Consider the following 17,877-nt stretch of genomic DNA (forward strand, 5'->3'; position numbering starts at 1 on the left):
AGAACCCACCTGCCTATCCTCCCCACAGTAACAAAATGGTCTCAGAGTTTGGAAAGTAATGAAGAAATTGCACAATCCTAGAGTCAATAATGATGCAGACCAGATAAGATCACTGTGTGGCCACTTACGCTAGGAAGGAATATCTCTGATGGCTAAGCCATAAATCTGCATCTTTTGTTTCACGTTTAGCATACATTTTCCCTCTGATTGTTTTGGGTCTGTCAGGTCATCAGCACCCCATTGGAGGAATCAAAAATAGTGGACTGGGTACCTGCGGAGTCAGACATTAGTGCTTAGTTTCAGTACTATGGTTGTTGAATTCATTTTCTCCTCTATGGTTCTACCTTATACCTAATTTCTCTTTCTGATTGCAAACAAATCATTTATATGTATATTGGGACATATACTCCTCAGAATGGGACACAATGTAATCTTCTCAAGTGACAGCTGCTTCAGCACCCTGTGGAATACGCTTGTATTGTGGGTGGCACAGAGCATACAATTTATCAGTATAAATATCTGAAGATAAGAGCATTGTGCCATGGTAGCTGGGATTCCCACTGACCTGATCTCTCTACATTTAGGAGTTTGCAGAACACACAAAACACAAGTCTACATTAAACATCGTAACCTATGTTAGCAGGAGAAGTTTAAATTGTATATCACAGATATAGTGCAGTGCTAATTGTATTCACTATCATACACTTATCCATAGACCCCTGCAATACCCTGCTAAAGGGGTGAATCAGGGCTGAAAAGACGCAAACCAGAAAAAAGAAAAAACAGAACTGATCTCTCTCAGTTCCCTTGCCATAGATTTCTGTATTTAATTTGCTTAATTAAAGAAAAAGAAGAGTCCTCAGTGATGCTGAGTTAGTCCCTAGGCTGTCTAGTCCTGATACAATCTAAACAGAACCTCTGCTGTTCTATTATTGAGAAAGGAGAAATTTATGATCTCGATGGGAAAGAGAGAAACATTTCCAGCTGAATCTGAATGACTCAGACATTTGTCTGTGTGAGGTACTGTTTGATAGACAGATTATCTGCATGAAGTGACAGAGCTTGCTCTGTAATACCAAGGAGAATCAAGAGTCTACCTGAAGCCAATGGAGTTACTCCTGATTCACATGAGAGTAATGGAGAGCAGAATTTGACCTTCTATGCCTATTCTGTACTGTACTGTCTTTCCAAATCAAGTGTTTCCTGATAATGGTGTTAAAATATTCTGACACTAAAAAAAGCATCCCTGTTTTTCAGCCTGATTGCTCAAATGGTGCCCTTCCTGACTTTGGACAGCAGCCTGCCAGAGCAGAGCAGTTTGCTCGGTGAGTAGTTATAGCCTATTCATACTGGGCTTTTCAGCCAAGCTTGGCTATATCTATGCAGAGTGTATTACAGGTTACCTCCTGCAGGGCACTGAGGACTGGACTAGTGGACCCATCTGACCTGACCACTTAGGTGAGAGTCACACTCCTGCAAATACATAGATCACTCTGCTCACTCAATGAATTCAGTGGTGTGGCACTTAGTTCCTACAGAGCTTTACACTCATGACGTCACTGATTATCATTATCCCCACTGGTGAAGTGACTTTGTGAGGCCACACAGACCGTCTGCCACAGAGCCAGAATCCGAACCCAAGTCCTCCTGACTGCACTCTCGTGCTCTTTTTCCCTCCAGAGCACGCTGTCTCCCAAGACAATCCCCACACTTTATCTACCAGCTCTGGACTCTCTTATTCAATAACAGGGCAAATTTATGGATGAACATGAAGGGCAGTCAGAAAAGTATTTACTAAATTATCATTATTACTTTGTACTTGGGCTAAGAACTTTTGCCAGATTTTATTTCAGAGAAAATTAAAAGTCTCATCACAAACTCCTGAAAATGAACTCCCCAGTGCTAGCACCAAATCGATCTCCATCCCGTCTTTGCTGAGTACCCTCTAACTCCTTCGTCCCACAGGAAGCTGTCAGAGTATTACTGTCCCTTCACTAGACTCCTATCCATTGCAGTCATTAGTAACGGTACAGGACAGGAAACTGGCTTGCAGCCCTGCAAGTGAGGTCTGTACACAGACTGTGACTCAATCTCCACTTGTTAGAGTGACAGGTTAGAAAATATCCCTCAGCCCATGTTTACAGGACAGAACCTCTCAACTCCAGTGAACATTAGTTACCAGCAAACAGCAACAGCACGTGTTAAAAACATGTCAGGTTCTACTTGACGGCACTTTCCTTTCAATTGCAGCCATTGAAGAAGATATTGTACTTCAGGGCAATTCCAGTGCTGCAGAGGGTTCCATGGAGCTGCCTGTGTGCAGGGCACACTTCTCTGTACCACTGCAAGCCTCCTAAGCAGCTCTTTCCTTAGCTTGCAGAAGTCTGAAAAACAGTTACTGACACTCGTCCCAAAACAATTGTTTCTAGTTATTGTTCAGCTGGCAAGAGGGAGAGATGTCAGAATTCTACAATGGAGCTTGCAAACTCAAAACTAGTTTCAAACCAAAGTCTCCAATGGAGATGAGCAATAGATTATGGGACAAGTCCATCCCATCCCAAGTGTCATAGGGCTGAAATCAATAGAGTTCAATCACCAAGGAATTTGACTCAAATATTTTTCAATGCAGATAACTGAGAGAATGAGAATCTCTCTTATTTTAATAGCTGTTTACATCAGAAAATTTGCACCTGAAAGATGCTTCTGCATGGGGCTCCTTGCTGATAAAATTAAAGTCAGTTCAATAAAAGCTATCTGTATGCAACAGCAATCCACGTCAATCATATATATAAAACACTTCAAATGCTGAGTAGTTCTTGGGGAAAGACACCTGTAAAGTAGGGGAACTGTAAGGGTTCAGAGGTAGCGACTAGGTCCCTGTTGGTAGGGGCAGGGAGGCAAGGTAATGGGTGAATTTTGTATCTAGGATAAACTGTGTGGAGAGGGGGACAGGACCAGATACTTTTGGGAAGGTCTGGGATGCCTTTCTGAAGGGTTCATCAGGTGGGGATAGATGGTAAGAGGGGTTGGGACTGGGTGCTTTGGACAGAGGATTTGTCATGGAGAGGTCACAAGACTGTAAGTTAATATCTATGACATACATAGACCCTGCCCGGAAAAGCCTGAACACCAGAGGTCTGCACAGACACTGCACTTTGAAACATCCTGAACCTATTCCTCAAAATACCTCAAGCAAGCATCCCAAAATACCCCAGCCCAGGGAGCAGGCTTTCAAAAGTGCAGTTCCCTAGAGGAGCACAAAATGGGAAAGACTCTGAAGTTTCCAAGGACACTGGGACTTGCTTTCTCTCAATTTTTTTAAATTTGTGTCCAAGTTTATTTTGTGATTGATCAGAAGGCACTGTGCCCAGGCCAGGCAGTTTGGACCAAAACAGTGTTACTACAAAGGAGAACTCGGGGGAAGTTATCAAAAGGGCGCCATTCCCTTAGGTGGGCACCAGTTGTATAACTGAACTGCAGGCCCAAATCTCAGCATGGTTGCAGATCATGTAGTTCAAGGAGTGAGTGCTCAGATTAGTGCCCCCAATTCATTTTATGGGTACAAAATCTGTGGACGCAAGCTGCACCTGCCCAGCCAGGGAAGCCCAGCCAGGCCTCAGACTAGCTGGACATAAAACATCTAAACGTGGGGAAATAGCCTCCAAATTGTCCTTTATCCTGTAATGTGTATAGTACGCTCGATATTTAAATAGGCCGAGCCAGATCACTATCTGCAACAGCTCCCACACTTGGTGTTTCTGCAGGAACATACAGAAAACAAGCCCCCTTCTGCCCAGTGCAGCTGGAAATCCTCAAGTACTCACACATCGGTTTGAGCTGTCCAATGAGTTCCTCTTTCGTCCATTTTGCCCACTCCTTCTTGTCTGTGTTTATTGAGCATAGGATGGGACCACATGGTTTTCCACAGTCCTCTATGGCAGGTACATTCAGGTAGTGCACCAATACGATGTCAGGGTTCTATAGGGAGAACAGGAGAACAAAGATTATAAATACCTGGGGCCACTTCTGTCTTCTTTCCCTCTTTGAGAGTAGGTAGCTTTATCGTCACTCTATTATTTATTCAAAATTCAATCTCAGAAAAAAGCCAGAATTCATTCCCATTTTGTACATTAATTCCCTGAGACCACAGCCATTCTATAAGAGGTTGCAAATGACAACACATGAGATAGAGTTCTTTGCACACTGCAGCCTCCCTCCTGAGTCCCTTTGCTTGCAGTCTCACTGTTATCTTTGTTTGCTTAGTACAAATCCTTTTCAAGTCACTACAGTATCAACAACCGCAGACTCCTCCAAACACCAGTCACAACTGCCACAGAATTTGCTTTGGTTTAAGAGGCACATGAATCATGTGCTCGATCAAATGCTTTGATCAGTTCTGGTTCACATTAGAGTATTTGAAATATATGGAAATATACATGAGAACATCAGTAAGAGCCACACTTTCAGTAAATTTGCAGGAAAACGGAGGGAGAAAGTCAAGGAAACTGACAATATAACAGTGCCCCTGAGCATAGCTTCCTTTCAGCCAGGCCTGTAATTTCTTGCCTTTTGAAGAATCTTGCATGCTTGTGATGAAAAGATCAAGCTGAAGAAATTTGGAATCGGAATAGAGAACAACTCTGCAGAGCTTTTGTTTAGGAGTTTTTTGAACAACTACAGGGTACCCACTCCTGCAGGTTTGTTTAATGCCCCATCCATTTTCTCAGCTCATATTCTTCCCATAGGAATTGAGGGAAAGAAAGAAAATGCAACCCCTCTTTGATGCACTGCAGTTCTGCCGCAGTGACACAGACTTTCCAACTAGGAAACTTAACAGAATGTTTATTACAATGTGGGTAAATGAATCATCTTAACAACACAAACAACCGTTGTTGTTTCCCCACAATGTCCCAGGGAGATTGTACAATAGATAATAACAAGATTGAAAACTTGATTTCTTTCCCTAAAGTCATTTACTCTTAAGTTCACAAACTTTAATGACTACTTTGGAATTATTTATAAAAATAAATAGGATAATGGTCTAATTAAAACTCTAATGTTTCATTAATGCTGTTAGAGACCAGCTCCAAATTGGAGCAGGAACACAAACTGCCACATGTCTGCAAAGGCTGTACTAATGGGAGTCAATTTCCTACTGAATAGAGAAGAAAGAATGAGAGCAACAAATAGACTCCAGTACCAAAATGACAATTTACTAATGAACCTGCCTTGAAAATGGACCATGAAGTAAATAAGCTCTCATCCCTCTGATGGGCAAGAATCTTGCAGGCTTGTGATATCTTGCAGATGCTCAAGATATCGCACTATTAATTTCCTGCCGTTTTGCTGAGACAGCAAACAAGGATGCCACCTGTCCAACAGAGTTGGGACTAAGGTCACTACTGCAATTCATGCAGCCACTGAGAACAGCCCTGTTAAAATATGACTTTCAGTCACCAATTGTCTGTGCCAGATAGAAGCCAGTGACATAGCAGTGAAAGTCTCTGTAGTTTACTATCTCTTGTGCTACCTAGGCTTAGAGCTGATGGGAGAAATTGTGACTGAATCATATCCCATCGTAATATGTGGTTTCATTAAAATGGAAGCACGTTGTGAAATTAAGCTAATTCTGGCAAAATTTCATTTGGGAAGAAAAACAGGAAAAATGGGACATTTCAACATTTTTGGAATGAAATGTTTCAATTTTTTGTTTTGGAATGACGAATTTTTAAATGCTTTAAAATTTGTGTTATATAGTCAAACTTCCATTGACTTAAATAGGAGCAGACTTAGGTCAATGCTGAGCACTTCTGAAAAATCTCACCCTCCGTCACTAGCTGTGTGCTGACAGGCTGTGTCTCTATCAAGTTATTGGCTGGTGTATGACAAGCCATATCCATGATTACTGTCTATGTTTCTGTGTGTGTAACTTTGTTAGGTGGCATAGATATATTGGCACAGCTGTTAGACTCAAGATTCACATACATCAAGCCATAATGTCAGGAAAGGGTCATGTGTGATCTGTATTTACACAGCACGCAAAGGTTGTTTCTCTGTGATATTCACCCCATGTAGCATCACCACTAAAGCATCAAGTACCAGTGAAATCAGACACATCACAAGATGAGAGGGATCCAGCGGGGTGCAATGACACTGTGGTGAAGACAGCCACACGAGCTACCACTGCAATTCACAAAATTCCAGCTTCAGAGATTATTGGAAGCATGCTGAGGTTGAGCACTCTGGGAAGCTGGAATGTGGGTCAAGTAGGCTTGTTTTTAGAATAATGACAAGTCGCCTCATGACTGGAGGACCTTCAGCAGCGGCGGCTCCAGGCACCAGTGCTCCAAGCGCATGCCTGGTGCGGCAAGCTGAGGGGGGCGCCCTGCCAGTCCCTGCAAGGATGGCAGTCAGGCAGCCTTCGGCGCCATGCCTGCGGGAGGTCCGCAGGTCCCGCGGATTCGGCGGCAATTCGGCGGCGGGTATGCCAAAGCCACGGGACCTCCCGCAGGCATGGTGCCGAAGGCAGCCTGCCTGCCGTGCTTGGGGCGGCAAAAAAGCTAGGACCGCCCCTGACCTTCAGATAAGCACTAGGACAGCTGATGAAATGTAGATAAGATATAAATGCACACTAGTGTTTTGGGATCCAAGCTACACGCCAATAATTCAGTGAAGATTTTATCACCAAAGCTCTGCCCTGCAGAACAAGAGCAGAAAGGTCTCTTTAGATAGGAAGATAGTGACGGATTCCAATATCTGCTGAATTCAAGCATCTCAGCCTACAAACCTGGGTAGTACTTTAATGACCTGCTGCCCAACCAGCTGCTGATTTCAAGGTTTCCGGCTCTTTTGAGGTGATTTTTATCATAAATCACTTGAAGGCAATTTTAAGCAGTTAGTTATCAATGGAAAGTTTTACTGGTTTTTCCCTAGGCATTTAGTAGCTATTGAGAGCTGCTCTATCAGCTGTATGTGATAGTTATAACAGTGTCAGTGATCCTCAGATATACTGTTCTGATGGTCATACAACCAACCAGACTAACCCGTCATTTTGAACCAATGACAAATGGGCTGGGAGGTGCCACTGAAAGGAATGCAAATAAAATGGACTGTGCATCCGGTGGTGGGATCTTCTTTCTAATGAACAGAGGAATCTCAGTCTGTGCCACCAGCTCTTGATGGAGATTAACCTGCCATGAAAGATGAATCACCATCAGGCGCCTATGGACCTGGTTCTTGCTTTCTCTGGTTTTGTAACTCAACTGTCTTCCCCACAGACCGTGAGATCAGAATCAGGCCATAGGATTCGGGGTTTCCTGAAGGAGAGTCTCAGTCTATTGTCAGCCATCTATCAAAAATCAAACTACAAACAAGGAGCTCTCAGGACACCACAGATGTCAGGAGAGATACAGGGATGAGATGTTTACCTAGGCAGTTCTCTCGGTGACTCGCAGCCTCGAAGAGATGAAGAATCACTCTGTCACTGTATGGAAACTGCTGGGATCCACAAAGTCATAGTGGAGTGGCATCCTCATGCAGCCTCACTGGGCACTGATACTGCCCCCACACCCTGGCAGGCTTGATCCATTTGTTAAGTGTGGTCACCGGGTGGCAGGCATTGTAAGATGCGGTCCTGTGATCGCTGCTCTACCACAGTATCACCCGCAGAGCGAGGAGTTTCCAGCAAACCAAAGGACTCCATGGGAGTTGTATGTGGAAGCCTTGGTGAACCACACACAGCTCTCAAGCCACAAGCTAGGTAGCACCAATTTATACAGCTTAAGGAGAGCTAAGTGCTGAAGAAAGCACCCAAGACATGCAATTACCATTCAGAGTTATTATTTATTGTTTTAAATGGCCCTAACTCACTGATCAAGGCACACGTACAAAACTCAACCTTACAAAATAAATTAATAATAAGTGATAAACTCTTCTCTGTTTAACCCATCTGGGCTTTCCATAAACAGTAATCAATAACTACCTCAATAACCACACTGCCCTCCTAAACCAAATTCTCTCCAAAGTCCCAGAAAACAGATGGAAGGTCAGCAGTCTTGGGGGTCTGACAGACCAAACGGTGGGGAGAGCGAGTCATGCTCCCTTCATGGAGAACATGATCCCTCCTGCTCCTTTCATGGCTAAACCAAGGAAGTGTCAGCTCAGGTGGTCCCAGCTAATCTCAACTGGTGCAGCATCCCACAAGAAGGGGCATCTCTTAGACAGCTAGAGCCCAAACCATTTGGGGTTTTAGAGACAAACACACACCTGGAAATGAACTGGTAGCCAGAGTAGACTTCAGAGACCAGGTGTAATGTGCTTCCTAAGTTAAGGATCCACTCTTCCTGCCAAGCACAGAGGGAGGAAGACAACTTTTAGCCACGGGTGCTACCAGGATATCCAGAAACACCACGAGAGCCAATGAGAGCCTCAGCTTGTGAACACTTGCCATGGAATACTTCCCCAGTGAAGTCCAGGCTATTTCCTCCACTTGCTTCCTCAACCTGCAAGTTTTATCAGACTTGTCTGGGTTGAGTCTTGATCAGATAATCCTCCCCCAAGCCCCATTTCATGCACTGAGTGAATCATTCAGCTATCCCAACCAATGGATGAGATGGTGATATGAAACTGGGCATCAACACTATACTGAAGACACCACAGCCCATGTTCCATCATTAATCCTCTTAGTCATGGATTAACATATTTGGTCCTGCCATGAGGGCAGGGGACTGGACTCAATGACCTCTCGAGGTCCCTTCCAGGCCTAGAATCTATGAATCTATGAATCAATTACCCCTAGCTAAAGGAATTGATAGGAACAACCATATTTTCCCCTTCTTTAAGTTTATATTCACATTTCTTTTGAAAATTTGGATTCTGTCTACAAAGAAGGGATAAGACAGCGCCAGCTACCATCCAAACTAAGCTTCCTGTTTTCTTTCTGAACGGTGCCATGGCATTTTTATTGTCTGCAGCAATACTGAAAATATTTGCTCTAATTCCTCAGCTCACTACTAGCAGCAGCATCCTACCAGAGGCACAGAAGAGCCATGTGTCAGTCCCGCTTGAACCTGTTCCACTTTGGATCCGGATTATGTGGGTGGTTAGCTGACTTGCCAGGGAAACAGCACATCTGAGGCTGCGTAATGAGTGACGTTAGCAGAAAATGCTGAAGAATGTATTGGTTTAGCATGATTTAGTTTTCATAATTACAAGAGACTTGGGATTTGAGAAAATAAAATCCCTTTGAACAATAAAGCGTAGCAATCTCAGTGAGTGTTTTATGTGTTCAGATCTTAGACAGCTGGAGGTGGAGAGAGAGTCATGGGCCAATGGCAGCTAACACAAGCCACCTACAATCTGCTTAACATACAGCAACTTCAGCTGAACATAAAGTACCATGTTTATTTCATGCCTATGGCGAATTCACCCCTCTTCTGAAACGAATGCCGTAGTGGAGCTAGAGAGGTCTCCTCTGACAAGCTTGCATCCAAGTGGGGAGAATTCTACTGGCCTAAAATCCAGCTAGGCTAGAATTAACCCTTTAAGACACTCATGTTTGAGGGGGAAAACAACAACAACAACAAAAGAGAATTACAAAAATTAAACCTCAGCAGCTAATCAAATCCTCACCCAAAGCTCCTGAAACTACAAGGAACAAACCCACCCAAAATCCAAGTGGCAGAACAACTGTTAAGCCACAAGCATCTATTGGTAATGGTTCATATCTCACAGGTAATAGATAAATTCAGGGAAATCGCAAGTGTGTTGAAGAATAATAATGTCCAAGCAATCTAGGCGATCCTTCCTGTCCCCTGAGTGAAGGAAGATAGAAGATCTGGAAATGAATTGCTGGCTAGGTAAGTGGTGTGTTGTGGAGGGTTTTGGTTTTGTTGGTCATTGGTCCACCTTCCCTGAGGAAATGGGGCTGTATAGTTTGGATGGCCTCCACCTCAGCAGAAGGGGAACCAATCTCCTTGGGGAGAGGTTGGCTAGAGAAGTTAGGAGGGCATTAAAGTAATAACAAAAGGGGAGGATAAAAAGAGGGAAAGATAGGAGCACTCATTTAGCACAGGATCAAATACTGAGGATAAAAATCCATCAAGGAATCAAAGGACATTAAATTTACATGGATTAAGTTTAGAAGTGTGAGCAACAAGGGTGATGTTGTGGTTGGAGTCTGCTATAGACTACCAGACCAGGAGGATGGAGGTGGACGAGGCTTTCTTCCAGCAACTAACGGAAGTTACTAGATTGCAGGCCCTGGTTCTTATAGGGGACTTCAATCACGCCGATATCTGCTGGGAGAGCAATACAGCAGTGCACAGACAATCCAGGAAGTTTTTGGAAAGTGTAGGGGACAATTTCCAGGTGCAAGTGCTGGAGGAACCAACTAGGGGCGGAGCTCTTCTTGACCTGCTGCTCACAAACAGGGAAGAATTAGTAGGGGAAGCAAATGTGGATGGGAACCTGGGAAGTAGTGACCATGAGATGGTCGAGTTCACGATCCTGACACAAGGAAGAAAGGAGAGCAGCAGAATACGGACCCTGGACTTCAGAAAAGCACTTTGACTCCCTCAGGGAACTGACGGGCAGGATCCACCAGGAGAATAACATGACGGGGAAAGGAGTCCAGGAGAGCTGTATTTTAAAGAATCCTTATTGAGGTTGCAGGAACAAACCATCCTGATATGTAGAAAGAATAGTAAATATGGCAGGTGACCAGCTTGGCTTAACAGTGAAATCCTTGCTGATCTTAAACACAAAAAAGAAGCTTACAAGAAGTTGAAGCTTGGACAAATGACCAGTGAGGAGTATAAAAATATTGCTCAGACATGCTCAGGCAATGTCCTAACAGATAAAGCACAAGATGGAGCATTAGCTGGTGTCTGCTGCACACCTTCAAATCACACTTGGAAACAGGTTGACTGATTCTTTATGCACCTATCTATAATGTGTAGGTAAAAAGCTGTGTGAACATGGGGGACTTCAGTTTGAGGGACATGTTTTGGAGGTGTCATGCAGCCAGTACTAACACATCCTTAGAATTTCTAAAGATTATAAATGACAATTTCCTAACTGAAAAAAATGTTGCAACCAACAAGGGGGGATTATATATTCACAGAAAAAGAGGAACTGACCACAGAATGAAAAGTTAGTGGTAGCTTAGGTACAAATGATCATTTATAACGTGCAAACAGAATAAAGTCCAAATCACTATATATATTTGGTGCTTTAAAAGGGCCAATTTCATAAAGCTGAAAACAATTATGAGCCAAATCAGCTAGAAGTAATAAATTAATCAGAAACATGTGAATGATAACTGGGAATTGTTTAAGAACACTTTACTAGAAGCCCCAAAAGCCATAATCAAAGAAAACGACCATATTGGTTAAAAACCTGACCTGGTTCACAGAGGAAGTGACGGCAGCTATACAAAAATAAAATATAACAAATGGAAAAAAAGGGAAGTTTATAGTAATGCATATAAGTCAGAAGTTCAGAATTGTAGAAAATTGATAAGGGAAGCCAAGAGAGACAAGAAGAAATCTATGGCCAGCAGAGTTGAGGACAATAAGAATGAGTTTTTAAAGTATGTTAAGAACAAAACGAATCCTGACAATGGCAGTGATCCATTTCTAGATGGAAATGGTAGAATTATCAATAATAATACAGAAAAGGCAGAAGTGTTCAATAAATATTTCTGTCCTGTATTTGGGAAAAATGCATGATGTAATCATATAATATGAAAACTCTCCCCCCTTGCAGGGTCCCACAGCCCAGGCTCCAGCCTGAGCCCAAACATCTACACTGCAATTAAACAGCCCCTTAGCCCAAGCCCCGCAAGCCTGAGTCAGCTGACACAGGCCAACTGTGGAATTGCTGTGTAGAGATACCCTATAAGAACCTATTTAGGGGAAAATATTTGATTATGAGCTCTTCAATCTAGCAGAGAAAGATGTAACACAATCCAATGGCTTGAAGTTGAAGCTAGACAAATTCAGGCTGGAAATAAGCTATAAACATTTAACAGTGAGCGTAATTAGCCATTTATAAAATTTACCAAGGGTTGTGGTGGATTCTCCATCATAGACAATTTTTAAATCAGGGTTGGATGATTTGTTTAAAGATATACTCTGGAAATTGTTTTGGGGGAAGTTCTATGGCCTATGTTATACAGGAGGTCAGAGTAGATGATCACAATGGTCCCTTCTGGCTTAGGAATCTATGAACCTAGGAGTCTATGAAGGTAAGGGAGAAGAGTTTGTAACGTTGAATGCTGTATGGTAATTTTCCATTGACAGCAATGGGAATGGAGGATAGACTCTGGTGAAGTGAATGCAAATTTAGAAATAACTTTTGACAAGTCAAAAACAAGAAGCCATTAGTCTGAGGATGAAAAGGAACTGAACCAATAGGGGGATCAGATGGTGCACTAGCTGCTAGGAGTGACTGATGTATAGTACAATAGTGCATTTATCCCTAATAATTTAATCTGTATTATGCCTGGGAGCTGGAACTACTTTATTGCTACCATCAGAAACTAAATGTCAAGTTTCAGTCATTAGTGAAGTTTAGCTTCCAAGATGCGGCAGGTTTCTTTTTCCCAGAGAAGCTCTTCAGAACCTTGTGTTGAGTAACAAGAAGCTTTGAAAACTGAGTCACTGTCTGTACACTCACGACTTCCTTGTCCTTTCTGAAACAATCCCCTCCCTTCTTATGCTTCCCCCACATATACTCCAAATTAAACCCGATCAGTTCTCAAGTTGTTAATATCAAGCCAAGGAGGTATATTCTCCTCTTCTATTTTTCTGTGGATTACATTGTAAAGTGCTAAATATCAATCCTGCTTTCTTCAGTGGCACGAAGAAACGTGACAAAGACCAAAATCACCACTAGCACCAGTGAGACAATGACAGTGGATGGGCACATGGTGGTTTGGCTCTCTTGGAGCCAGATGAACCATAGATTGTTTATGAGATGAAAAAATCCCAGGCTCCTCTTCCTTCCAGGACCAAGGGGTTAATTTCTGACCATTTCACTACTTACAAAACTTCAGGAAAACTGTTTTCCACCTGTAGTCACAACTCACCTGCAGGAAACACACCAGGGTTCAGCCAGAAAAGAGTCCTGCCATGTACATCTCAGAAGCCTTCGATCCAGTCTACAGGGAAATCTTACATCAATAGGAATTTAGAAGTCTCTAGAAATAGATACATAGCACAGCGTATTCGCTGATCTTAATGCTATGTATGTCAGCAACTCCACACAGCTTTCCACTCACTGGAGTCACAAAGCCTCTGCCACTTGCCATGTCAGAGCAGTAAGTCTGCCTGGCAACTGGGAGTCTGGCACACACACTGCCGCCGTCTCTGCAGTTCCAGATGGGGGCCCTCCGGGGAAGGGGAGGGTTATTTGTGGCAATATCCCTGGTTTTGTGCTAAAAGCAGGAGCACATTACAAGAAATGGTTAAAAATGCAAAAGGCTGTTAGTTTTGATAAAGAAAAATGCAGCTGCAACATCTGTTTGACTCTTGTTTGCAGCTTCATCAACGCTAAGTGGTCAATAAATCAGACTGGCATGGTGTTACGTTTCTTCTGTGGCTTAGTCATTAATCTAATGCCAGTTCTCATGAAAAATGAAGGAGCAAGGCTTGTGTTATAGTGAAAATATATACATTATCCAGAAACTAATAATAGCGTGTAATGGTGCTGCAGACCTCCCAGCATGGTTGCTGGAGGAGAGGCATAGCCTCCCAATTCTAACCGTTACATACAATTTAAATTAGCAAAGTAAATCAGTGATTGTTTGTTCCAACCAGCCCATTTTATGATGATATTTTTCATATTAGCACTATTTATGCACAATTGCAAAGCTTTTCCTGCACTCAGATTTTAATAAACAGTGAGGGGCAAAGGCACATAAAATAGAGCCACAAAGCTGCAAAAGAGGATGATATATTATGGAATGAAGAAATGATGGGTATACCAGCACTTCATAGCTTTTGTATCAGAAGCTTGGCAAAGAGGGGAGGGAAATATTTTTTCACCTGTAACAATAGCCCTATGTTTGCTTCCTACCAGACAGACTTACAGTTTGGAAGCTCCGTGTGAGGGGAGGTCTCCAGCAGTCAGACAGAAAAGGCAATGTCCACCACCACCACCACCACCACCACAAAAAAGGCAATTAAAAAAAAAAAAAGAAAGAAAGGGAAAATCAAAGCTCATCTCTGGGCAGCCCTAGTATGCAACATTTGCAGCTAGTGAGAATGTCATATACTGAGAGACTGTGCTTCACTCCCCAGCAATGACAATCAGGTCAAGGCTTGGAGCCACACCAGCAGCTGGCTTCTGCATCACAAATGATCAGGGTTGGTGATAGTTTCTGGGGAAATAACCTCTGAGTGAGGAGAAAGGTCTGGCATTTAAACCCCCACTAGAATCAGGAAGGGGAATAAATGCTATCTTCTAAAAGGATGAACACCAGCAGATTTCACCCCAGCCACCTGCGGGAAAAAACCTCTAATCAAAGATAGCATCAGTCTACAGGAACACCAGCCATTTACCTTCATCCTCAATACAAGAGCATGGCACTCCTGTCATTTTAGTCTCTACCAGAAATAATTATTTGTTTCCAGTAGTGCCCATAATCTATGAAGCACTGTAAAAACACAGGAAGTGGCACAGAATAGCTCAGGCTCTGAAGGACTTACAATGTAAAACAGAGACAGACAGACAACGGCAGGTGGAAGGAGCAGTCAGACAATGAGGGCTACACCCTGATACAGCACTTTCCTATGCTACAGTTATCCTATAATATCATCACTCCTTTATCTGGCCATTTTTAGCCAGTGCATTCCCTACAGGCATTACATTAGAAGCGTTCTCCAGGAGGCACTTTAATCCTAGGAGGTTAGTGAGCTTTGTGGACTAGCTCTGGAAGGGTGTTTGTAAAGAGCAATGCAGGACAAAGCACAGAGACAGGCCTGGAAGGAATGGATCCATGGTGTGCCAAGACTAGCATTGCTGGCAGTGAAGACGATGGGGGACAATGCGAAAAAGACAAAAATGGCTAAGCAAGGAGGGGCAGAGCTATGCTGGGCCATCAAGGCGCTGTTTATATGGATTTAATTCATGCAATTGTTGTCTGGCTGATTTCACGCCAACCTGTTTCTGGGTGCAGCCTTGCTCCCACTGACATACAAGGGAGCATTCCTGGGCTTAGTCTATAATGTAGGAAATGCCACGGCAGACGGAGCAATGGTCTGTCTCCAGCTGTATCGTATCATAACTCCACCCAATGCCATACCAGGTGCTGCAGAGGATGGCAATGGCGCAGCCCAGTGCACCTCAGTCCTACAGGTTGGGAGTATTTCTTCTAGTCCTGAGCTGTGATCAGCTTGGATCAGTTATACCATGAAAAGTGAGGAGTACAGCCCCGGTCGTTGTATCTTAACCAGCACCACTGTAGATTCTATTCTTGTTTTTCTGAACATCTGAGTCTCATCTGAATCTTGTTTCTATTGAGACAAATACTGACTCTTGCAGCAGTAAATCTCACAAATTAATAATTCATCGCATAACAAGTTCTGGTGCTTTTTAATTAGATTCATTGCCCTATCGGACCTGCAATACTGTATTATGGGAAAGGGTAGTTCGCAATCCAGACTGGCTTCTCTAGTCCCTTCATTGCTATGGCTCTATCTTATCTCCTATTACTTTCCAAACCAAATAGTCCAGAGGCTTTTAAAGCTCTCCTCATAAAAACACAGGCCCTCCCCTCAGGTGCCTCGAATCATTTTCATTGCCCTTTTCTGGACCTTTACTATTTTTAAATCATAAATTTTACTTAATGATCTTCTGCAGCCCAGCATGATCTTCCTAGAGCTTTTACAGCCTAATTCTCTCTTAAAATTCTCTGTTATCAGAGTTTACTCATATTTTGTAAAGCCACCTAACTTCAACCTGCAGCTTTAATTACGCGGTTGAGTCTGGGGTTTACTCCCTACTGATGTATGGGGTAGAGGAGTGTGAAGGATGCAAATGTAATTTTAGTAACCTGCTAAACCCACTCCTCCCCACCCCTGCAGCATCAGCCCTAGACTCTAGCCCCAGGAAGATCCTGTGGCAATGCTGGGATTGTTAGTTCAGTACTGGAGAGTAGAAAGAGTTAATCTTGGAAATCCATCATGCGTTAAGTGCCCAATTCTGTGAATCAGCCCACCGCTTGGCCACTGGCCTCCTTCCTCCCTCAGACCACAGAATAGTGGTGCATTTTCTCTGTGCTCATGACTGTGACACTGACGCTAAAATAGTGGTGCAATGTAGACGGTGCATTCTGTTTACCCTGCCCCCCCACATCCTTCCTGTGCAAGTGTTTGCATATGTCCTGCGGCACTTAGCTCTGTGCCATGCAGACAGTAAGCACACTCTATGCAGCCTCCCTAAAACTTCTTACACACAGTAAGTATTCCATTGACTCTGCTGTAAGGAGTTCTCCATACCCATGGAGGATAGGGAAGGATTTGCTCCTACATGAACAATGAAACTGTGTGTGGTGTTAGATTTCTAGATAGTACCCGTGCTTACAGGGAAGTGCCCAAGTCTGTGGGGCCCCTCTGCTCTGCTGCTTAGCAAAGTTCAGACCCATTCTTACCTATCAATGGGAATAAGTTTGTTGATCTCCTGGATATAGACATAGGTCTTTAGCTGCCCCATGTGGACTAACTAACAGTTTTTTTTGAGGGGCACTCATGCCTCAAAGCCCCTGTGTGCCGTAACAAATATAAACTAAAAACATCATTTGCAAAGCAGGCAACAGATCCTACTAGATCCCCAGGGTGCGGACATGTCAAAGAAAAACTACCACTTCCCATCATCCTGAAATGGCCAGGCTGTCCGGCTAGGGGAAGCTCGTAATAAAGGTCATTCAGATGACCAGTTCTCTCACTAAAAGGCTGGTGCTAATGAGCTATTAGGGTTTCCCTTTGTGCACAATGGGTTATTAGGAAATACAATCATTGCTATTTTCAATACAGTCTATAAATCCAATGATTAGAAACTACCCAGAGGTGGAAATTGTTCTATAATTTCTGCCACTTGCTATGAATAAGTGAATTCATTTGTTCAATAAGTACAACTTTCTATTCCTTTCACTATCTCTCCGAGTTACTAGAGGGTTTTTTGGCAACAATTCATTAATGAGGTTTGCTTTATATTCCTCAGATCATTCAAAAGGGTGAAAGGTGCAATCAGGTTTCTGCAAAGATTGAAAATATTTCACATACACCACTGTGGTGGTAGGATTAATACCTCACAGAATGTCACCTGGGAAACACAGCATAAAAAAGTAAAGTTTCTACAGTTTTCGTAGATGGTTATTCTAAAAGGCCTCCTGCAGTCTGGGTGATACAAATACTAAATTGATGGGAGGATACTGTACACAGACATCCTGGCAAAAAATTCCATTATCTTTCAATACATGAGACAGACAGAGTCACCTTCTGCCATAATTTCTGGTGGTGTAAATCTGGAGTAAGTCCACTGAAGTCACAACAGTTACTCTGGATTTATACTGGTCAAATCAAGAGTAGAATCTGGGCCACAGACTAGACAGTGCACAAATACACACATACACTGAAGTAATGGGATTCTCCTTTCAACTAGCAGAGCCCTGGCTTTGGACAAGATTATTGGTTTGAATCCCAGTATCATCTTTATCCCTGAACTAATTTCTAATTGAGGTCATGCTACTGCTAGCCAACCTGGCAGCTGTAGTATTGGAATCTATTAGTCTCTCATGATAACAATCAAAGCCAAAACAACTCAGGTTTACCTTATAGACACATACTGGTGCCTGAAATTATTCTGGGCTGAGCA

At 43.0% G+C, this 17,877-nt stretch overlaps 1 protein-coding gene across 9 annotated transcripts in view; it reads right to left on the minus strand.

Moving 5' to 3' along the window:
• Positions 1–17,877, minus strand: part of CAMTA1 (calmodulin binding transcription activator 1) — an 877,916-nt gene that overhangs the window by 154,113 nt on the left and 705,926 nt on the right. For all 9 annotated transcript variants that reach the window (XM_034753730.1, XM_034753728.1, XM_034753726.1 and 6 more), the window contains exon 5: positions 3,825–3,978. In XM_034753730.1, the coding sequence (XP_034609621.1) occupies positions 3,825–3,978 (154 nt within the window). The remainder of the gene's footprint in view (positions 1–3,824; positions 3,979–17,877) is intronic.

Source organism: Trachemys scripta, chromosome 19 (genome assembly GCF_013100865.1).
Source record: "Trachemys scripta elegans isolate TJP31775 chromosome 19, CAS_Tse_1.0, whole genome shotgun sequence".
Lineage (NCBI taxonomy): Eukaryota > Metazoa > Chordata > Testudines > Emydidae > Trachemys > Trachemys scripta.